Consider the following 24012-nt stretch of genomic DNA (forward strand, 5'->3'; position numbering starts at 1 on the left):
TCTTTCCTCCCTTTGCCCTTCTCTCTCCTCCTCCCTCCTTCTGCTTCCCTCTATCTAGTCTCTATCTTCTCATTCCATTCTCCCCCCTCCCCTTTTTTAGCATTCTCTCCCCTTCCCTTCCTCCTGAAGCATCCCATGAGCTCCTAACTGAATTAATTAAAAACATGTACATTCCCTGGGTTGCAGAGATGGTATTTTAATAATATTATAATTCCCTGGGTTGTATGAGATGGCAAATTAATAATATTTGTTCGAATCTACTCAAGATTTTGGTAGAAAACAGAAAACCTGCCCAAGAGTTGCAACAACACATCTAAAATAATACTTGTACCATAACACAGAAACCACAAATTATCTCGTTACTAAGAGAAAACTGTTTTCAAATAAAGGCACAAAATAAAGAAACTAAATAAAATCTCGTTTCAAAACGGTAACTCTCTCGGCACAAAGTAACGAAACTATAAAAAAACTAGTTACAAAACACAGAAACCAAAAAATTACCTGACCCGGAGATATTTTGAGTTCTCGATCAGTTCTTCCAGCCAGTAATAGGACTACTGGTAGAGAGGGGATATAGGCCCAAGTCGTTAAAAAATCCGTCCCTTAAGGAACTATATTCAAATATTGGCACAAAATAAAGAAACTATAAAAAACACAAAAACAACAAATTATCTCGTTACTAAGAGAAAATTGTTTTCAAATAACGGCACAAAATAAAAAAAAACTAAATAAAATCACGTTTCAAAACGGAAACTATTTACAAAAATCGGCACAAAATAACGAAACAATAATGAAAACATAAAAATTAGGTTACGTCGTTAAGCATGTCACTAAGCATAACTATTAAGCTAATAATAATGTATATTTCTATATCTAATATCATTTGTAGTAGGACATAGTTCTATTTAATAGATAACCCTGCACTTGATCTAATATTGTTCTTGTGCTGTTTTAGAATAATAAGATGTTTAGAGTTGTAATAGAAAATATTTTATGATTAACGATCTTTGTTTATTAGTGATAAAAGTAATAATCTTTTTCTTATCCAACCTAACTCTCTTTGATTAATATCAGTCAGTGCATTGATATCATCTTTAGTTAATATTTTAGTGAGAGAACAATGAAATATATAGTTCTTCTTTATTTGGTTCGTCGATGTTATTTAATCTTTGTATTTATCTGTACATCTGGACAGTTTTATTTCGTAGATTTGGTCAAAGGGCACGTTTTGGTTTGGAGTCTGCATATATGACCCATTTTGGTCTGAACATATTGGACGTATGATTCTCTCATCTGGAACATTTTGGCTTATGAATACGAGCATGGTACGTTTTGATCCGCAGATATGGCACGTTTTAGGGAGCACATAATATGAACGTTTTTGTTCGCAGATATTGAACGTTTTGGTTCGCAGATATGGAACGTTTTAGGTAGCATATAATACCCACGTTTTGGTTCGCAGATATGGAACGTTTTGGTTCGCAGTAATGATCGCGGCAAGCTTTAATTCGCAGATATTGCACGTTTTGGTTTGTAGATCAAGCACGTTATTTTCTGCCGTGCTACTAATTGGAAACCATCTTCTGAACTCTTTTTAAGATCAAACAAGTTTTTTTAATTTTGCTTTAAATTCAGAGTCACGAATTTGGACAAAATTAGGGGAAAATCTGAATGAACTGAAATTCTTTAGTTTTTATAAAACGTATTTTTATCATTATTGGAACTTAATTCATGTCTTGAATGTTGTATATTTATCTATATATATATATTCTAGAAAGATAAATTATTCATATATGCATCTAATATTATATTCATAAATATAATATTTTCTTACATTCACCAGATACTATCTATACAGTTTAGATGCAAGACAATTACGTACACCAGGAACCCCCATTAGGCAGTATTATGTGTACAGTGTACTGCAGTTTCTAGTAGGAAAGTAAGCTAAAGTTAGTGCTGTGGTGTGCTTAAAGATAGATTATAGTGTAGTTGAATAGATAAAACTTATCTAAAAATTGTTTAACAGTGTATTTCGACCAACCAAAACAAAAGTATCTCTGATTTAAAAAAGATTTAACTTCCTTGCAGGATGATTTATTTCTCTGTAAGGAAGTTCAGTGCATGTTTGCCTTCAGTACACGATATGCTGCATTTAATGTATGGTGTTTAACATTCTTATATGTAATTGTAGAAGGAAAAGTAGAAGTAGAAGTAGAAGTGAAGTAATAACATAAAGATCAAAGCTGAATTCTCTTTCAATATTACATCATAGCAAGTTAATTATTTTCACTTTTTATAATTTATAAAATTTGACAATTTATATGAAAATCATAGAAAATATAACCCGAGGCCGAATTTAAAGAATTTGAGCCGCGGCTTAAATCCACCAAACCCCGGTTTAAATTAAGCGCCGGCTGAAGTTAAATCTTGAAACATTTGATACAATTTTATATGGAACCAACCATATTTAAACCGCGGCTTAATTTTAAGCCGCCGCTCAAATTCTTTAAATTCTTCCTCAGGTTCGTAATCGATTAACAGATCAAAAAATCTATCCTCTGAACTATGAACTTTTGGACGGAATGAATTAAACTGAGTTTAGCAATTTAAGATCATTAAAACATTCCAACACTGATCTCTTTTTTAGGTTGTATCTTCACCATATTTTCATATTTAAACCAATAATAATGATACGATTTCTATATTTTTACTGTAAAACAATTATAAAGCTAAAAGTTTTAAGAAAAAACAAACATTTTTTGTATTTGTAGTAACATGGATTCTAAATAGGCACTGTAAAAAGAGTCTTTAACGTGGAACAAGTGTTAAAAATGCATACTTAGTTTTAAATTTCCCTTCCTTCCTTTGCAAAATATTTCAAGGCCCGAATTAACATTCAACAGGATTTTTCTATGCAATTTTGCCAAGCCACTGGATGGCTGGGGTATTATATATTGCAAATTAACTGATCTAAGGTATAAAATTTTATTTTTCATAACAATACTAAATATTATTAATATACAGGGTTACCCACAAAGGGTATGACTAAAAAGTCTTTAAAGGGACTGTAAGCGTAAATTCTAGTTACCCTACATGGAAAGATCCAAGTCAATGTCCGAATCACAGCGGAGGTTTTAAAGCTTTGTCTGACCAGGTATGAATTCACGCACCTCTGCCCCTTTAGTAAAAGTAAATTCAACCTATATGAAGTATAAAGTCAGACCGCGTCAACCTTGTTGCACCGGCTAGTCTTGTCCATAGAGCTAGGTACCGGGCAAACTGGGACCGGAAAGGTTGACCCGGCTCGAAAATCAAATGTACGACTGCCGGTGAATTAGATATCAATGTTTTTAATTTTAAAAACGGATTATTTTGAATTGAGATTTCTTTACAAAAAGTGACATTTCTTTTAAAGGAAAAATATAGTGATTATCTAAATGTTGAACACTATTTTCCCCAGATAAAGGTTTCAAGGGTATCCCTGTGAATCGAGCATTCTCATAATATCTTTAATTTCTGAATAGAAAAGTATCATTCTGTATTTCGAATCACCCTGTATTTTGAATCACCCTGTATTTCGTTCAAAAATCTAAAAATGTTTTCTGATAAATACTAGAAATATTATTAGCCTGTAAAGCCAATGTTAGATTATCAATAGTTTTTGCTCGGCTAGACCTAAGAAAGTTTGACCTAGATTATGTTCTTTATATATCTATTTAGAGCTTTACGTTGCTAGTTCTACAGAATACTATTTTCAGATTCTATGTCAAAAGAGTATCTTGTTTTGTCCAAGATAAAATTAACGTCTTCTCATTAAAGGGACTGTAAAGGAAAAATGAAAGGGGGAAATAGGATGAAACCTGAGAATCTCATGCTGCGTAGAACGATAAATNTGTAAAAGTTGTAGGTTTAAACAGATTATATTCAGCAAATATGCAATCAATCTAAAGACGATTATATCTCATAGGAGCAGGAGAATCTCAGGTTTGCTCCTATTATAAATTTTCAATTTTTCTTTTGTATTTTTAATAGATATAATTGATAATGCTGTTTCATGTCCGTATAGTCCAATGGCTGTCTGTCTGTATCATGTGACCATTATACTTCACTACCATTAGTTGAAGTTCTGGTGACGGACAGATCGAAAGAATTTAAAAGTATTTATCCTTGCACATTTTTTTTTAATTTACGTTTTTAAATTTTTAAATTTTTTTTTTCGAAAAGAATTGAGTCTTTGCCACAAACTCAAAGTTTCTAATTCTAATATTTTTGATATTTCAAACTTAGACTATAATTTGAAATCATAGTTTGAAATATCTAAGGTCTACGACTCGACATTAGATTGCATACATATAGGGATTAGAAAATCAGAGTGTGTGGCAAAGACTTAATTCCTTTTTCTCTCCATTTAAGTTAAAACAATTTCTTTCTTATATATACTTCGATCTTTTACTTCCATCTTCTTTCCTATATGTACTTCAATTTTTTACTTCCATCTTCTTTCCTATATGTACTTCAATCTTTCACTTCCATCTTCTTTCCTATATATACTTCAATCTTTTACTTCCATCTTCTTTCCTATATATACTTCAATCTTTTACTTCCATCGACTGAGTAAAAGTGTTCTTGAACTTTTATGATTAAATATTGGAATTTATTTTCTTTTTACTTTATCGTCAAATTAACTTTTAAAACTAGTTTTTTAGCGCAAATTCTAACTTTTGACTAAATTGACTTTGTAAGAGTGATATCCAAAGTTGTGTTAGTATTGTAAGCACGAGATTAAATTTCCGGTATTTTTCTTCAAACATTTTTTCCTCATTTGGACCGTTTCATATACATTGACATTTTTTTAAAAATTATAAATATTTAATTCTGGTTTCCATCTGTTTTTATCATATATTTTATGTTTTTGTGCAGCTAACATATATCTAATATAATATCTTTAAACATTTTTACATCAAAGAAGTGTTTGACACTTAGATTTTTTACACATACACAATTATAAGAAAATAAAACTTTAAATTTCATGCAAAGATCTCCGAATTTTAATTAAGTTTTAAATATATTTTCTATGTTTTTACAGTTGATTCACAGAGAAATTAATCTCCTTTATTCATGGTGAAAGGCAATATCTTAAAAGAAATAAATACTATATGTTATCCACTCTAAAAACTAAAATATTCAGTTCTTGGTGTAAAATTCTGCCAATTAATCCTGCTTAAGATAAACAATCAAGCTCTTTGCAACTTGTAATAAACTTTGTAAATAACTTGGCTAAAAAACTCATAGTTTGCTCTTTTCAATCTTAAGTTTTGTTCCAATACTCATAGTGTGCTCTTTTTCATCTTAAGATTTGCTCCAATACTCAGGGGTTGATCTTTTCTATCTTAAGATTTGCTCAAAAACTCATAGCTTTCTCTTTTCCATCTTAAGATTTGCTCCAATACTGAGGATTTGGTCTTTTCCATCTTAAGATTTGTTTGAGTACTCATAGACAGCTCTTTTTTATCTTAAGATCTTCTCCAAAGCTCATAGCTTTCTTTTTTCCATCTTTTGATTTGCTCCAATACTCAGAGCTTGCTTTTTCATCTCGAGATTTGCTTCTATGAAAGCTACAAAGTTTGTGCATGCTCAGCAACGTTACTATTCATGTGATATCTCGGGAAACTAAAGCACTATTTTCTATCTAAGAAATTTACTACGGTATCTTAATTTTTGGTTTTATAACAGTGTTCTTTCAACATTCTCCGGGTATAGTCTTAGCTCTTTCAACTTCTACTCCCGGTTCAGTTAAAGCTCAACTCCGCGCCGGGTTAAGTTTAAGCTTTTTTCTGGGTTCAGTTACAGTTACAGTTCAGGACATGCAGTTCTCCGGTGGTCGGTTTAAGCTCTCCGGGTTCAGTCTAGGCTCTCCGGGTTCAGTTGAAGTGTTCCGGGTTCAGTTTAAGCTTTCCATGTCAAGCTGAAGTGCTTCGGGTTCAGTTTAAGCCCTCAGTTCAGTTGAAGAATTTAGGGTTTATATTTTAAGCTCTCAGGGTTTTGTTCAAGCTCTCTGGGTTTGGTTTAAGCTCTCCAGGCTCTGTTTAAGCTCGCTGGGTTAAGCTTAAGTTCTCCGGGTTTAGTTTAATTTCTACGGGTTCAGATTAAGTTCTCTGGGTGTAGTTTGAGTTCCCCTCCATGGTGCATGGTTTAGGTTCTACTCTCCATGGTTTTGATATCCTCGATAGGACTGGTTAGTTCATGCTCCATTAACCTGCTCCGATCCTTCTCTGTAATATTGGATATCCCTGCTATACTGGAGGGTTCGGAGCCACTGCTCATCATGGGTTTGGTCGACATTGTATCACTATCAACCAAACATCTCAGCTTATACAACCTTTATAGATTTATATATACTCGCAGCCATTAGGGAAAAGTAAAAAAAGTAATATTCTCTTTTGTGTACACTGTACAGACCTATTTTGTGTTTTAATTTTCTTTATGTTTCTAGGAAACGCTTAAATTATAAAAATATCCGCAAGAAAATGTCTAGACTCAATATTTTCTGATAAAAAAAAACAATAAAGAGATTCATTGCCCCCTGGCTTTAATATTAGATAAGCTGATTATATTTTACAACAAAATCTGAATAAAAAATAAATCGTACGATGTAACTTTAGTTAATAATATTAATAGGAAACTAGAAAATGTAAAAAGAAAATAATATATTCTAATAATCTAATAATTTTCTTTATTTAATACCGAGGGGGGGGAGTATAGATATTTCCCTAAAGATACTGAGAATTATACAAGATCCACAGAACAGAACTAGAATTGAACTAACAACTGCTATAGATGTATAATCCGTCATTATTCCTTAATCCAAGAATACTATTAAAGATAGAGATGTTGGTTAATGATATCCTACAAATTGTTGAAACTATAAACTAAGCCTTTTTTGCCGCTCTGAAGGATAATCCGGCGGGTGAAAATGATCTTAGAGTCAAAGAAATCATATCGTTTTTGTCTGAAAACTGGAGGAACTGAACAGTCTTGCCACGAACTCTCATTTTCTAATCCTTACATCTTTGCAACACAAAGTCGTGGATATTTCAAACTATTTATTCTATAAGATGAATTAGTCTAGTAAAGATAAACAGTGGCCGAATTTAACGAATTTGAGCGGCGGTTTAAATTTAAGCCGCGGCTTAAATATGGTTGGTTTAACTTAAAATTGTATCAAATATTTCAAGATTTAAGCCGGTGCTTCATTTAAACCGGGTTTTAGCAGATTTAAACCGCGGCTCAAATTCTTTAAATTCCATCTCTGATTAGATAATTTGAATTTGTGGCAAGGACTCCTTTATCTTTGTAACCTTTCGTGAACCCTAAAAATACTTTCGGTTTATAAGAAAAATCAATCGATCGTTTTGAAAATGTATATGATTAGTGATTACATTAATTATGATTTATCACATTGAACAATCCAATATGTCCAGTAAATGTAAAATATGAAACTTACGAAAAAATAAAGCTATGTATACTTTGATATGTAACTATGGATTTTTCTAGTCTCCAAAAACATCTTTTAGCGGTAAGATGTAACCCTTTTTTCTATTTCGCTACATATGATGAAAGTAAATTTAAAAAGTAGATTTAGAAAGTTTTTCTCAAATCCATTCATCAAAATCCCCTTTTCCTATAAGTTTATTAGATTTGTTAAGAAATAATAATTTGGTCAGCTTATAATTGAATTTCACTGGAAGAGAAGAAAACGCCAAGCTACTCAAAAAGATGGTGTGAAAATCTAGTTTATTACCAGAGCTGAGGCCGAATTTAAAGAATTTGAGCCGCGGCTCAAATATGGTTGGTTTCTCAATTTAAACCGGGTTTTAGCGTATTTGAGACCCGGCTCAAATTCTTTAAATTCGGACACTGGATAATTTTGTGTAGGAAACTCATAATCATTGGCGACACTTTTAATTTGAGAATGAATGCTTTATTCTCTTTATTTTAGTTTTACTGTCCTGATCAAGGCTTCCTTCAACCCCTCATTTGGTATGATTACAATGCGCGGGAATAAAGTTTAAATTAATCTGCAGATGAATCATCGATCTCGGTATCTACAGACACAAAACAAGAGTTCTCAGTTGTTCATTCCAATTTTGGTAAAAATAAGACAATTTGGTATTCTTTGTTTAAAACTTAGAATCTAACCATTCGTCACAAACTCTAATTTACCAACCCCTGTATCATTGCAACCTAACTGGAACATGAAAATTTAAAATTTTTTTGAAGATTTAACAGAAGTCAAAGTTTAAAATATTAAAGGTCCACAACATCAGGTTGCAAAGACAAATGAATAAAAAAGTTGTGGCGAGTGCAATCGGTTTCATTGTTTATTTTGTGATCAATGTAAAATGAAGCATCGAGGCGTATTAAGAGTGCAAACTTGCAGTTAAACATTTCTGAGGAAGATTTTACCGTAAATAAAGACATATATCCTTGAATTATGAATACGGTGTCTGAATTTAATGATTTTAAGCCGCATCTCAAATCCCCCAAAAACCGGTTTTAATTGAGCGCCGGCTTAGATTTTGAAAAATTCAATACAATTTTAAGTGGAACCAACCATATCTGAGCCGCGGCTTAAATTTAAGCCGCGGCTCAAATTCTTTAAATTCCGCCTCTGTTTATAGATCATCAACATATATCCTTGAACTATGAATACTGTAAGATCAAACAGTCAAAGTTTGAAATATCAACGGTTTACACTATTATGATTGCTAAGATATGGGGATTAGAAAATTTGTATTAGGGATAAAAAATCAATTTCTTTGTTTCAAAATCCGGAGATAGAGTTAATGATAAAAAGAATAAATAAAGACGACAATATTTCCACTGTTTTGTGGTTACCACTGTAACCAACTCAACATTTGCATCATTGAATAGTATTCTTGCCTAGGCCGTGCATATAATTCTCTCCTTTGGTTCGGACAAGAGTAGAACTAACTCCGATACTAAACCCTCCTTTCTTCATACACAAGGTTATCTTATAGTTCTGACTGGGTTTGAGGCTAGAGATCGTGTAGGAACTCATCTTGAGGCCGACCTCGATGTTTCCGAACTCCATGGGGGGAGTGTCATCGAGGCTTGACTCGACCCTGAGGATAGAGATAGGCATGAACGAACAAAATTTTTTAAAAAGAACGATATTTTTCGTGAACTATGGTTTCGTTTAGAAAAAATAACGAACAATCAATATACGATATATAATATATGAGATAATATAAGATAATAAGAAAAGTAAAAAAAAAAATAAAAAAGGACTTGAAAAAAGAGCGGTTTTTTACCTTAACGTACGGGTTTGGACTAACTTTTGAGAAAACGTCGTTTATTTTACTGAAAAAAACTTATAAAACAACTATAGTTTTTTACTTTACGAACATTTGATTGAACGATCATTCAGTTAAAAAAAACCAACGAAAGAAGACGATAAATCATTAAATGAACAAAAAAATTTTTCTGAACGTCTGAAAAAAACGAACAAATTCGTCGTTAACAAACGATGAACGAACAAATTGAAAAAAATTTAACTCGACCATCTCTACCTGAGGACGAAGTCCCTGGAAAGGGACCTGGACGTGTTCCAGCTCAGGGTGAGAAAGGTGTCTGCTACAGTTAGGGGGAAGATCTGTATATGAAGCATCTAAATATAGAATTCAAATAAACGCGGTTATTCCAGGATTAAGCTAATTATACTGACTTTCAGAGAGTGTCATGTCTGATTCACAACGGTACCTTAAAAAGGCTTTTGATATGATCAAGAATGACTGAGACATTCATGTGTGTAACTTTGAAAATTGATTATTTCCAAATTATGATTTCTTTGAAGAAACCCTGACGGGTGCCGGCTACAGAAACAATGTTGTTAAGAATTATACACTTTTCACTATTCTTCCATAATTTATTAGATAAAAGTTTAAAAATTCTTATTTTCTAGTCAAAAGATAAGATTTATTAGCAGTTAAAATTCTAAAGAAATTATAAATTTTAAACAAAGTTTGAGATATTTAAAGTTTAATTTTCCTGGGTAAAGTTTGACCTAAATTCGTGAACATTCAGACAAAAAGTTAAAGCATACACACAACACACTCAAACTTTAACTCACTTAAACTTTAAGTTAAACTTTGATTATGCACAAAATTAAATCCAGGCAATGCATTATGTATCTGTATCTGTATCTGTATCTGTATCTGTATCTGTAACTGTTTGTTGTTTAAGAAACTAATGGTGTCTACAGGAACTGTTAAGTATATGGTATATTGTATGCAGCCCAACCATTTGTATAAATAAACCGAGAAAGTAATAAATTTGACCCTCCCCCTTTCTCCTCTTCTCTTTATTGACCCCCCCCCCGCCCCTCTTGGGAAAACTGAGAGAAACCAATGAATAAATGTATTTTGCAGCAACAGGAAATGAGGAGAAGTATTAAACTCGGAGGTGAGGGGGGCGGGGGAGATTACAGGCTAAAAGAGGGTTATCCATTTTCTGTAGTGATTAAGGTAAAGTGCTGAATTGGGGGAGGAGAGGGGGGGGATTATGCTTATAACATCTCAGTTATATTATATATAATCTTTTATAAATGGTTATTTTAAAGAATTTTTGGAAATTCTAATTTGATTTCCAAAGAAGTTTAAAATATTAAAGACACGGTATCATATACTGGAAAAAGTATATTTTCTCTACGAAAAAAAATCATAGTAAAAAGTTAAAAAGTTAAAGATAAGGATTCTTCATAGAATTTATTGATTTTCAGAAAAGTTTTATTTGAAGCCCGCATCTCGATGACGAAGGTGAAAACTTTTAAAATTTAGATTCAAGCGCTTATCTCTCCAGAGAAATTTATTTAATCCTTCTACAGACACAGATAACTATACTTACTCCCGAGATTAAGAACCCAAAAGTTTTAACCCTCTGATTATACCTTGACATGGAGCTGGATACTCCTTGTATCCCGTCCTTTCTCGTTCTCAGCCGAGCAGGAGTAAACTCCTTCATCCTGAGGGTGGAGACAGGTTAGGAATAGGGTTCCATCCTCAACACAGATCCGTCCTAGGCATTCACCCGTTCTCAGGGTAGCTCCTCCAGGCAGGGTCCAAACCACACTGGTTCTGCAAAATAATTAATTTGAGATTTTGCCAGCAACTCTGATTTTATATTTATATCTTTGCAACCTGATGGCGTAAACCTTTTATATTTTAAATTAGATTACTTGATATTACAGAATTTATAGTTTGAAATATTAAAGGTTTACGACATTGTGTTGCAAAGATATAGGAACTAGAAAACCAGAGTTTAGGGCAAAAACCTAATTCCTTTGATGAAAGTTTAGAGACGACTTGAAGATCGTCTTTTTTACCTTATTAAATCAAACCAAAATTCGAAATTCCTTATATCTCAGGCAAATAGCAGATCAGATCATGTTTTGTAAATAGTAGGATTAGAGGAATTTTGTGGTAATTGATTTAAAACTTTCAAATAATATTCTTGGAAAGTAGAAAAGAAATGGGGCTGATAAAGGATAACGATTGATAGAGTGTTAATTCCAATTCACAACGGTACCCTTAAACTCTTTCTTTCAACAAGTATGTTTTAGAGATGGTAGTTTTTGTTTTTGAAAATACTGTTTTTCTTTAATTGTTGTTTTCTTTCTTGCGCAGTTCTTGCTTCAGAGACAGTAAATAATTGATCAGAATTAAACCCTTTTTAACCAAATAAACGACCTTATCTATATGTATTTAGTATTTAGTTTCAGTTCATATCAGTATCTCAAGCGAGAAACACCTAGTGAACTAGCTCCGGCTTTGTAGTGATAGTGTGTACACTGTACTGCAAATCTCAGCAAATTAAGTAAGTACACTTGTACTTATAAACAATCTCCTCATATAAAACCTTATTATTCTTTTCTTTTTTCCCTTTTCCCTTCCTTATTTTCTTCGATTTATTGCCGGGAAAGTATGGCGGGGAAGCACGGTAACAAAAAAAAAGACCCCCCTAAAGATGGGGTTTGTCAATCNCTAGGGAATTCTAGATTGATTATACACACTGTACTCTTTACCACTTCTAGCCATGAAAAAGAAGCTTAAAGGGACTGTTAGCGTAATTTCAAGTGACCCTTCAGGCAAAATGCCTGTTTCCTGACGGTATACTCTAGAAACCTTAAATTGATCAAAAATGTGAAAGATACTGTTGTCCCTTTTGTCACTTTTGCACGGAGACCACAAATGAAAACAAACAGCTGATGAAAAAAACCTTGATATCCATAAATCTATATCTAATGAGATAAAGCTTTCAAAGTAACTGTTGTAAATCGGGCGTTGCAATCTTTGTAATGAAGGTCACTTGAAATTATGCTTACAGTTAATTTCAAATTCAATTAATGATAAGGAGTAGTTGAACTATAGTTAAACTACTTCTCTAATCCATTTTCGATCAAACTACATACATTACAAACAGCACTTAGATCTTTTAGCTACAGGGTGTCCAACGAAACATGACAAAAGCAAGACGACTTAAATGTCGTCGTTGTTTTTTTTACATAATTTGCTGCATTCATTTGGAATCACAAAATTCCCCTGGCTCCTGACATTCCCAAAATGTGGTCTGCCTTTTTTGTGAGTTCATAATTACCCGAGACAATTTCGACAATTTTGGTTTTTTTAATCAAAATTGTTAATTGATATCTGACAGCATATAAAAGGCAGACCTCAATTTGGAAATGCCAGGACAAGGAGAATTTTGTAGTCATTGTTATAAGACTGATTGTGGCCAATTAATTGTATTTATTAATTCCACCCCCCTCCATCCTTTTAAATAGGAAGCTATAATGAGAGCTTAGTGTGTAAAGTATTCAGCATGGTTAAACTTAAACTACTTGTCTTAACTTTAATTAGTTGGATGCTTGGAAGAAATGTAGAGATGGGCGCTTTCCGCTTTACGTTCGTTATTTATCAATCGTTTAAAAAGTGTTCGTTTAGTAAAAAACTATCGGTTTTCAAAATCTTTCGGAGAATTCGTTCGTTCAGAAAACAAAACTCTCTTTTTTCAATTTTGTTCGAACAACCGATTTAATTTTTTTTAAACGATAGTTTTTCATTTCCGTGAACAATCCCAGTCGTTCGTCCATCGTTCGTTTTTTTTGCTGAACGACACCATTGTTCATGAAAAATTTAGTTCATTCTTAAAAATGTTGTTTGTTTACAAAAACCATGTTCATCTCTAGGAAGGGAGGAATACTAGTTTAATCCAAGAAATGTAAATACCATTAATCCCTTACTTCCAAACTATAATTTAATTTTTAAAGAAGTTCGGTAATCCACCAGTATAGAATTTAAACTTTATTAGTGTTAAGCGGATATATTAATACAATAAAAGACGACTTTCCATAACGTTTTTAAAATCGTAAAACAATAATATTTTCAAAAATTGTCTTATAAAATAATAGTAGGATAATGTTGCTATAATAAAACATTTAGAAATCTAAGGTTTTCATTGCTAACTATTATTTGGGGTATTCATCCTATGATAGCAAAATTATATATGGGCTTGTAGACAAAACCGACGCAAAAGAAAATTGTCATTGATTACCTGGTCGTCCCAATGCTCCTGCACACGTGGGTAAAGTTCTGCCCGACATCTCCGATCCAGGTTGAAGGGAAGAGAGGAAGGATAAATGGTTTACAATCTAGATCTGTTGGTCTCATCTTAACAAGTAAATTCTTCTCCTCCCCACATCTAATCTCCTTTCCATCCTGGATCTTGAAACCAGAGTCATTATTTTGAATGTTTCTCTGAAGCCATTGGAGCCCGCAATGACATCGGAGGCTATTACCCTCAATAAAGAGGCTCCGTAATGAGGGTATATAAGGTTGGATATCTTCTAGAGCGGAGAGATTATTCCTGGTTATATCTAGAGCTACAAGGTTGGGTACTGATGATACTGCTCCAGGGTGGAAGTAGACCAGGGAAGGATTGTTGTTCAGAGTCAGTGTCTCCAGGAGGTTGACACTACTGATACTATTCTGCTTCAGAGTAATCAGGTTCGGACAATGAGAGATTGAAAGGAACCTGACAGGAATCCGCTCCATGGCTCCGGCCTCCATTGAGGTCAAGAGGATACCGTCCAGGATCAGGGTTGAAACCTCGTTCAATTTCTCCAAGGCAGAGGTTGGAATTTTTCTTAATGAGTTAAAACCGAGATCAAGATAAGTAATGTTTATCCCGAGTAATGTGTTTTCGTCAATATCCATGAGAAAGTTTCTTGAAAAGTCAAGAACTTCAATCTCCGTAAGATAAGATAAGCTTTCATCTGAAAGTAGAAAAATAAAAATAAAAATAAAAGACAAATTTATCTTTATAAACTCCACTCAAGGAAAGTAAAGAAGAAAATCTACTTACAGTTCTGCAGAATTCTACAGTTCTACAGTTCTACAGTTCTGCAGAATTCTACAGTTCTACAGTTCTGCAGTTCTACAGTTTTACAGTTCTACGGTTCTACAGTTCTACACTTCTACACTTCTACACTTCTACAGTTCTAAAGTTCTACAGGTCTATAGAGTTCTACAGTTTTCTACAGTTCTACAGTTCTAAAGTTCTATAGTTCTACAGTTCTACAGTTCTACAGTTCTACAGTTCTACAGGTCTACAGTTCTACAGTTCTACAGTTCTACAGTTTTACAGTTTTACAGTTCTACAGTTCTACAGTTTTGCAGTTCAACAGTTCTACAGTTTTACAGTTTTACAGTTCTAAAATTCGACAGATTTCTTTAATTCTATAGTTCTACATTTCTGTTGTTCCACAGCTCTCTTTGTGAAGCATATTCAAAGGAAGTTACTCATTTCTTTAATTCTGGGATTTCCAAAGTGTGGTCTGCCTGTTGTAGTATCTACCCTCCGTAATTATTGAAGTACATATAATTTTAATTCCTATGTTTGTTGAGACCCTGTATACCTGTTAGCCTGGAGAGTCTATTGTTGCTTAAATAAAGTTTCTTAATCTTCCCAAAGCTGTGAACTAAATCCTTCGGTAATTCCTGAACAGAAATAAATAAATTTATCCAAGAAGAGATAATCCACTCATTAACCCTTTGCTGAGACTAAAACTTTTGATAGCGCTTAGCCAGGAGCCACATCGACTCAACTATCTTTATATTCATAGTGTAAACTTATAAATTGAAGGATGTAAGTCCATCCATGTAAAATCCAATAAAAAAATAATTGTAAAAAGGGTTGACGACGTGATAAAATAAAACCACCAAGGGGTAGAGCTGGGCATGTTCAGACTTTATTCAAACCGTTCGTTAACGGTTAGTTAGAATAGCTAACTGTTAGCAACGTTTCAGTTAGCCGTTAGATATTCATTGTATTTTATTGTATGATAAAATAGAATCAATAATTCAATATTACTATATGTATGTTTACCTTTATTGTATTTTATTGTATGATAAAATAGAATCAATAATACAATATTACTATATGTATGTTTACCTTTATTGTATTTTATTGTATGATAAAATAGAATCAATAATACAATATTACTATATGTATGTTTTTATCCCCTTTAGACCCGATAACGGGATAAGAAGGATTTACTGAATAAGAATAAATATTCTTTATTAATTATTATTCTGTCATCTTACAGGAGGGGAGGGGGGGGAGTCGGCACCCACCCAATATTTCTTTTGTCTATGAATTGCTCTGATTTGAAAAAAAAAGTTATTTAAGGAAAATCTTTAAATAATATCCTAATAATATCCTAATAATATCCTATAATATCCTAATAATAACCTAATAATATCCTAATAATATCCTAATAATATCCTAATAATAACCCTTTGAAAAATGGGTACTATAGTAAGGTACGTTAAAAAACGAATTTTACCAAAAAATATTAATTTTGAAATTTTAAAGTTAGTTAGACGTATACAGGAATTTGTACAGGGGGGGTCGGGGGCTAAGCATTTTTCACATTCAGAAAAGTATATCACACAAATATCATCAAAATTTAAAAATAATTTCATTAGTTCATGATGCAATTACACAATTGTAACATCTTGGTACAACAACAAAGTTGATTCACGAATTTTCTTTGTCTGAAGGAATCTAATATTCTGAACTTGTTCTCTTTGTTCTTCAGAATATTTATTTTGAATACAAAGAAAACTAAGAATAGGATCAAACGGACCCCTTGAACTGGAACAATTGTTGTCGCCTAAAAGTTTTCGTTTTATGTCTGAGAAGTTTATTGCTTGTTGGCGTAAATGGTCTCCCCTTTTTTTGTTATTATAACCACTTTTCGGAAACAATCAATCTATGGAAGATATATAGAAGCCTCTAGAGGATTATTTTCATAGAAATATAAACAATCTTAGATATTGAAAAGGGATCAGTGCAATAGGTCGGAAAATACTATAAAAGGTTCTATGTGAGAAATAACATTATCTTATATACAGTGCAAAGTTTTTACAAAGTGCAATTAGAGAAAAACTAAGGATTTATGTTTGTTCTCAAAATTTTCGTTCATTTTCTATCTATTTCGTTAATTTTCTCCCATGAACAATCATTCAATAAAATCGTACGTTTAGTAAAATCGTAAGTTGAGTAAAATCGTTTGTTTAAAAAATTCGTTCGTTCAGTAAAAAAAAACGATCGTTTTATGAAAAGTTTGTTTTAAAAAATCGTTCATGCCGTAAAAACTATTGTTTCTAAAAGATTTTGTTCCATAAAAATCGTTCGAGAGTAAAATTTTTTTCAAAATCTGTTAAAACTCATATTCAAGGCCTAAATTGTCTGTAAGTCAAAAATGAGGAACCCATCCTCTTTTACTTTTAAAGTTCAGGCAAAGTTCAGGCTGTTGTGAATGTGATATTTATCTTATGTACATCATACATTAGATATTCAGTATCCAGCTAAGCAATATTATGAAAAGTTAATGATACAATGAGATAAAAACGTTCTGCGTCATTCGTAAAACATTGAAAATTCTGTTTTTGTTTAAATGTCGAGTTATCTGTTTAGGCCTGGCCACGTTCCAACTTTTTCTAGCTGTTTCGTTAACGGTTAGTTCCAACCGGAAAAAAATAAGATTTTCAATTAGCCGTTAATTTTACAGGTAAGAACGTGCCGTTCGTTCCGTTAACTGCATTTTCCGTTTTTTTTTAAATTATCGTCAGTTAATGATCTCAATTTTATTTACGGCATTAACTGAAAATTTTCAACAATCATTAACGGTTCTAGCCGCTAAAGGTACCGTTATTTCAAAATTAACGACGCAATGCAATTTATCAGAATATAACGAAATTTACCGTTTTTAGCTTTTTCGTTAACTATTTTAACTGTTAATTTTTTACAATAACGGATAATCCGTTTTAATAACGATTTACAAATTAACGATTTTTTGCCGTTCGTTAACGGACTCTTCCGTTAAATTTCGAAAACCTCCGTTTCGTTAGCGGAACTTTGCCCAGCCCTATGACTGTTACCAGCAGTGAGGGTAAACTTTTCCAAATACACTGCAGACCTTGAAAGGGACTTATAGACGTAACTTCAAGTAAACATTAATTTACAGAGTCGCATATCCGATTCACAACGGTACCCTTTAAACATTTTCCTCAGTAGAAAATAATATTGTCGTTTTTATATCTTGAAAAGTGTTAAATTGTAACAATTTCTCTTGTTGTCTCTGCTGCATAAATCTAGATTAGATTGGTAGAAAACCAATATCATATTCAACTTTAATCAGACTAATGTGAATCCGCCATTCCACACATAGATTCAGTCTACTTATAAAAGTCATATAAATTTTTAAAGTGTAGCAACGCCTCGGGCTTTATTTTACCACTCTAACTCACTTATGCTTTTCTTTAGATCTTTACATGTACATTATAGCACAAAAAAGCTCTTGTTGTTAGCTTTGGTTTTTAAGAAGTAATTGGCAAAATTCTCTTATAGATTTTTGCTTTAGAGCTTGCAACCTCATTTTAATTTCGTCTACAGTCCCTTAAACAATCTGGCGGGAAAATAACATTTTAAATATTATTCAATATGTTATGCAGGATTACCATTACACGGCTTAGCTACTCGTGTAATGAATACGCGAATGAGTACATCTAATGACAGAAACCAAGTGCCCTCATTCTGAGCATTTTATACTAATCTACAGTAAACAGTGCTCTGATAGTAATCTAAAAAATGAAACAGAGTTTTGCACACTCTCGAAAAGATTACAGTGGCCGAATAAAAAGAATTTGAGCGGCGGTTTAAATGTAAGCCGCGGCTTAAATATGGTTGGTTCCACTTAAAATTGTATCAAATGTTTCAAGATTTAAGCCGGCGCTTAATTTAAACCGGGTTTTGGCAGATTTAAACCGCGGCTCAAATTCTTTAAATTCCATCTCAAGTCTCATTAAATGTCGTAAACAAGTTCTGGAAAATTTCCCCTTACGACTTTATTCTATTTATCTACTAACTTACAGTCACCAGATTTTTTTTGTGGGGTNAGGCGAATCTGGGTTCCCAAGCTAGTATTATTTATCAGTGCAGACTTCACCTGTATAGTATGTTGTAATTTTCATTCAAAAAATTATCAAAACAAATAAAAAGAAGAAATTTTTCTCTTTTTATATCTTCTCTTTTCAAAATCAGAATATATATATTATTTATAATTGTATTACATCAACAAATTTTAAGAAAACATCAATCTTCCTTAAGCCTCAAAATTGAAGTGTACTATGTAAACTCGAAAAGGATGACGTCACATTTATTCCAGAGCCCGAAATTTAAAAGAGTATCGTTGAACGAAACTCCCGAGTTTCCTTTTTGGGGTCTTAACATTTGTGTAGATTTTTATTTAAGATATTTGAAAAAAATGGAGAATATGAATAATTTCAAAACAAAAATATTGATCATTCACAAAACTGCCTAACCCCATTCGTGAAACCCGGGTTTTCACAATGATACCCTGTCTCAAGTTTTGGGCTCTGGAGAATCTAGAATATTCTAAGTACAACGCAGTTTTCAAAACTTCTAGAGAGTAAATATTAATATTTCTTATATATGAAACAGCGCGCAAACATAGTGTTCAACAATTAAAAGAGTTTCTTTAGATAAACAAGGAAAAGTTATCCTTAATCAGTCAAAGGTTTAAAGGGTGAATTGGAATTACGCTTACAGTGACCAGTCCCTTTAACCCGAGGTGGCGGGTATTTAGCAAACTGTATGATAATGTTATTGAATATTATTATTACCTCTATATTGTTGAATGCTAGATCTAGAATATTGAGTTTAGGAAGGTGAAAGGACTGCTGAGATATTGTATGAATATTATTGTGGGAAATATTTAGGTTTATCAAACCAGGGAGCTGAGTAAACACGAAGGCGTGCAGCACCTACAATTAATATATATATATATATAAACAGTCATAACCAGAAAACTCCAAAATAGGAAAACGACTTTGTAGCAATACTTAAGTGTTTTTGATGTACAAAGCAAATAGTTTTGCTAGACACTTATTAAATCACAAATCAAGTAAAATGGGTCTGTTTAAACTGAACAATTTCTGGTTCCCGGGCTTATTGGACTAACAAAAGTCATAATTTGAGTTTAAAAGTCGTCTTTCTATTCCACAGTTTTCTGGTAATCACTGTATATAAATAAAAAGTAGCCATCTCCGTTTGTCCGATCATAACTTAAGAACCCCCTGACCAATTTGCCTCAAATTTTTTATTGAGAAACGTTTTGGCTTTTCTAATGTCTAGGTTAAGTGTGTCGACTTTGTAAGAAAAACTCTAGGCATAGCCAGGTTCCCAAGCTATGCAGTATCTATAAACGTGAATTTATTTGTGTAATTCAAATCGAGCTATTTTCTTGGAATGAATTCTGTTTAAAAAGACAAGTTTCTATAATTCATTTGGATCAATATCACAGTTGTCGGAAGGTTTCAACGCAGAACCAGAAATTGACATTAAATGATGTACCGCCAATAAAAAATTTTGGACGGCCCGGAAAAAAACTATGACATTCCATCACACAAAAAGTTTTGCTCACAGTTTCTCCCTATTTGTGGAATTTTCAATCTGAATGAGAAAACCCCAAGAAAATGTGTCCAGAATCTCGATGTAAATGTAGGTTAAACTTTTTCTTTTACAGACACAAATCATTTCGAAGAACTTGTACCCTAACAGTACCAAACAGAGCATGAATTACACAATCTAATCGTAAAATCAAGGAACAATTTGTTAAAACCTTTTTTAAAGACAATAGTATAAAAAGATTTTTTAATTTTGAATTTCTATTTTTGATATTTCATTTATTACCTGAATATGGTTGTAACTAAGATCAAGGACCTCAATCTTCAGTTCCTTCTCCGAGCCCTCGACAGCCTTGATTCTATTCATGCTGAGATCAAGCCAGGCTAGGTTGGGCCAGCGTAGTAAATCCGCCAAATCCAGGTGTGTTAGGTTGTTTTCCCGCATTTTTATATCTGACCGGTCTAAAGGCTGGAGGGGAAGGAAAGAGTATCCGGATCCTAGAGCAGTTGAGAGATTAATGATGGATTCAAATTCAATTCTCTCTCAATAAACTATACTTGAATTCAAATGGACAAACGATGTTATACCTTTAAAACCGGATATTGGAATACATCGGAAATTCATTTGTAACTTTGAAATTGTGGTTGACAGGGAAGAAATAAATATATAGTAACCTGTACAATCTATCTGCTCTCTGCTGCATGTACAGTGTGGAATACAAGTTGGAGACATTAGAACACTTGTCGAGCCCAGCTGGGTGGAGAGGAACAGGAAGCATACCACCAGCATGTTCAACATCCTTCATGTAGTCCTCTTCATAATCAACCTATAATTCTTCTCCTACTGGTTTGGCAAGTTATTGTATTACAAATACAATTCAACTGTGCTCTCACCACCTTGAAACTACCTACTGTGTTCAAGGACTATGTGTGATTGGATCTTCCCAATTTTTCCCATGACGACTCGACTAGTGAGTTTATGTACAAATAAATTGTAATTGAAAAGTGATCATGTATGACTGCATCCCGCAATTTTTCTTTTACCGGGTTGACTAGTTTGTGTGTGTACAATAAACCGTACCATGCCGTGCTTAATTCTGCCTTGCCGTGTTTCAAATAGGTATAATTTGTTGTACACAGTAACAGGGGTCGTGTATGATTGGGTTGCTGATCAATCTAATCTATCTAGGTTCTCTTCCAGAGACAAAATACATCTTTTGCTGCCACATCGTATCTCTAATCCTTGAAGTTTCCCCTGATTAGCAGGTCCTGCCTGAAAATTGGATTATCATTTTACTGGGAAAGATTTTATCCTTTAATTTCCCGCGCCATTATCTCTGCCCTGCCGAGTTTAATCTCGGATAAGTTTTCATTATATAGGATGTCCCACGAAACTTGACAGATTATTTGATGGTCGTCTTTCATATTTGATACAATTTGCGGCATTCGCTTTGTAAACCTAGATTACGTATATGATTCTATAAATCACAAAATTCTCCTAGTCACGGAACTTCCAAAATGCGGTCTGCCATTTTTGCGGTGTCAATAATTTTGTTCAGCTTTCAATTTGTTGTAGAAATTGGAGGAAAACTCTTCATATATCTGGTAATATTAAAACAGACCACATTTTGGAAATATCAGGCTAAAGGTGACAATAAACAACTCTAGAATTACACTCTAAAGTTAGGTTTACGAAGCTAAATGCCGCAACCTTTTCAAACATGAAAGACGAGTCCTGTTGGTCTTGCTACTGTCATGTTTTGTGGAACACACTTATGTTTCCTCCACAGTCAAGACAGGATCACTTTTGTACCAGATTTAAATAAGACTATACACTTGATAAATGAATCTGAGTACAAATTTAATGAATTTAAGCCGCATCTCAAATCCACCAAAAATCGGTTTTAATCAAAAAGAATAGAATATATACTGGAGAAAAAGTGTAAAACGGCCATTTTGTTGTACTGTTTCAATACTGCAGGTGTACTTCACATATATGCGTTATATAACCTTTTGGGCCCTGGAAAATCTAAAATTAATATTAAAAGAAACCCAAATTATTAAATAGGCTGGTTTTATAATTGACCAATGATCATTTCACATAGACTCTATGCCTTTCATTTTACAAACGATGATTTTCCGTTATAACTATAAATCAAATGATGTTTTTATTCACCTAATTCATTTTATAAAGTTTTTTTAACAGCTTTAAAAAATTCGAAATTGAAATGGATAGTCGAGGTACCATAATGTATTAATGTACTGTACTGCATATAATTTGTGAACATTTACATGATTTGTACACTTTGAAAGGGACTGACAAAATTCATACCGAGGGATTTCTAAATTCCACTCTAATATATATTCTATTCTCTTTGGTTTCAATTGAGTGCCGGCTTAAATCTTGAAAAATTAAATACAATTTTAAGTGAAACCAACCGTATTTAAGCCGCGGCTTAAATTCTTTAAATACGGCATCTGTTTAACCTTTTCCACACGAGACCAGTATATAAGTTAATGTATTTAGAGTTTGCAGTTTTATATATTCAATATTCATCCTATTCCTACTTTTATAGATCTCTCTCTGATCACCTAATAGATCCGTAATTTTGAATTAAATGGATTTAAGCATTTTGAATTGTTCGATTTTTTGTTGTCATCTTCTTATTTGCGAAATTGCGGGGTGCAGAGTCTTTAAACTAGATCTAAATTTTCCTCTTTTATTTAAAACTCTCTCGGACTGAATACTTCAAAGAGACTAAAAAATTTTAATCCAAAATGTTAACTCTTCTCTTTAAAAGTTCCGAGCTCAGGAAAAGTTTCTATTTTTTCACAACTAACCTAATAGTCTCACTGGGCCTATTTTCATTTTTATTCCATTTTCTGCCGGAATTTTATAAATCTGCGAACTGAATTATTTAAATTTTCTCAGAAAATCCAGATAGTTAGGGACGTAACTTGTCTATGTCTATATATTTTATTGATATTCCAGGAGGGGGGGGGTCAGCACCTCATGAGGGCTCAACCCTAGCATAAACTTTTCCATTGACTCTAGCCAGTCGGATGATGATAAAATAATCCAGAAAAATCAGAATCATTATAAATAAAACATACAGCTGTGTACTTAAAGTGGAAATCTATTCAATGCTTTAAAGTAAGATTTGAGTTTTTTTTTCAAATATTTATGATAATAATGCAATCACAGTGATAGCTTCCAGTTCGCTGACAAATTACCCGAAACAAAGAAACCCTCGCGAATTTAGGTATTGGAAATTAAAGGTCATCAATAACATGCACTCGTGAAAAAGATTAGAATAATCTTTGACAGTACAAAAGTCCTTGCTTAACGTAAATCTGTGAATAAAAACAATGTTTAAACTGTTATTATTCTGTCAATTAAAACGATATTATCAGGTGAATGTACAGAATTATTTTTTTTTTACCTGAATACTAAAAGATGTTCTTGAATCCCTTTGAGATGTTTTAGTTGTCTTCCTTTGGAGATTCTATTCGAACACCCTTGGCTAATCTTTTTTTATCCTTTGGAAATGTTGTCATCCTCATGGCTAGTAATAGTAGTTAAATGTTTATATATAAGAAGAAGAGGCTGACCTCCTGAGTGTTGGCGGGTTCTAGAAAGACTGAGGCTGGTTTGAGGCTGCCACAGTGTAAAGAGAAGGGGGGGGGGTGAAGACAACGGGAAGCGTATTATTCTCCTTCAATCAATCAATCACCCCATGGTTTCATTGTTCTCATCGACTACTTACTGATGGATAATAGGAGTGCAAGATATTATGTATGTTTAAACACTGTAGTGAGGTTCATATATAGAACAATGGAGGTTAATAGATACATCAAGAATAATAAACCAAGAACCCCGGGAACGTTAAATAAAGTAAATTGTACGTTAGATCACTTAAATTCAGCCTGCTTAAAA

General features: G+C 33.0%; 2 protein-coding genes across 4 annotated transcripts in view; one reads left to right on the plus strand and one right to left on the minus strand.

The window, feature by feature from the left end:
- Positions 1–4093: 4093 nt before the first annotated feature.
- Positions 4094–24012, plus strand: part of LOC111700218 (peroxidasin homolog) — a 92632-nt gene continuing 72713 nt past the window's right edge. Inside the window, exon 1 of the mRNA XM_023471083.1 lies at positions 4094–4160. The gene's annotated coding sequence lies outside the window, so the exon portion shown is untranslated. The remainder of the gene's footprint in view (positions 4161–24012) is intronic.
- LOC111700227 (leucine-rich repeat neuronal protein 3) lies at positions 5590–23722 on the minus strand. 3 transcript variants are annotated; one of them, XM_023471095.1, is made up of 11 exons: positions 23519–23722; positions 20751–20875; positions 20362–20573; positions 19293–19433; positions 14999–15080; positions 13636–14356; positions 10973–11159; positions 9597–9694; positions 8947–9149; positions 6774–6861; positions 5590–6382 (listed from the first exon to the last, which is right to left on the minus strand). In XM_023471095.1, exons 2-11 carry the CDS (start codon positions 20872–20874, stop codon positions 6196–6198), a joined length of 2043 nt encoding a protein of 680 aa, XP_023326863.1. In that variant the 5' UTR covers position 20875; positions 23519–23722; the 3' UTR covers positions 5590–6195. The 3 variants fall into 3 exon arrangements, with proteins under 3 accessions (XP_023326863.1, XP_023326862.1, XP_023326861.1); XM_023471094.1 differs by having other exon boundaries at positions 20751–20902; XM_023471093.1 differs by having other exon boundaries at positions 20751–21348.

This window comes from Eurytemora carolleeae, unplaced genomic scaffold (assembly GCF_000591075.1).
Source record: "Eurytemora carolleeae unplaced genomic scaffold, Eaff_2.0 scaffold335, whole genome shotgun sequence".
Taxonomy (NCBI): domain Eukaryota; kingdom Metazoa; phylum Arthropoda; class Copepoda; order Calanoida; family Temoridae; genus Eurytemora; species Eurytemora carolleeae.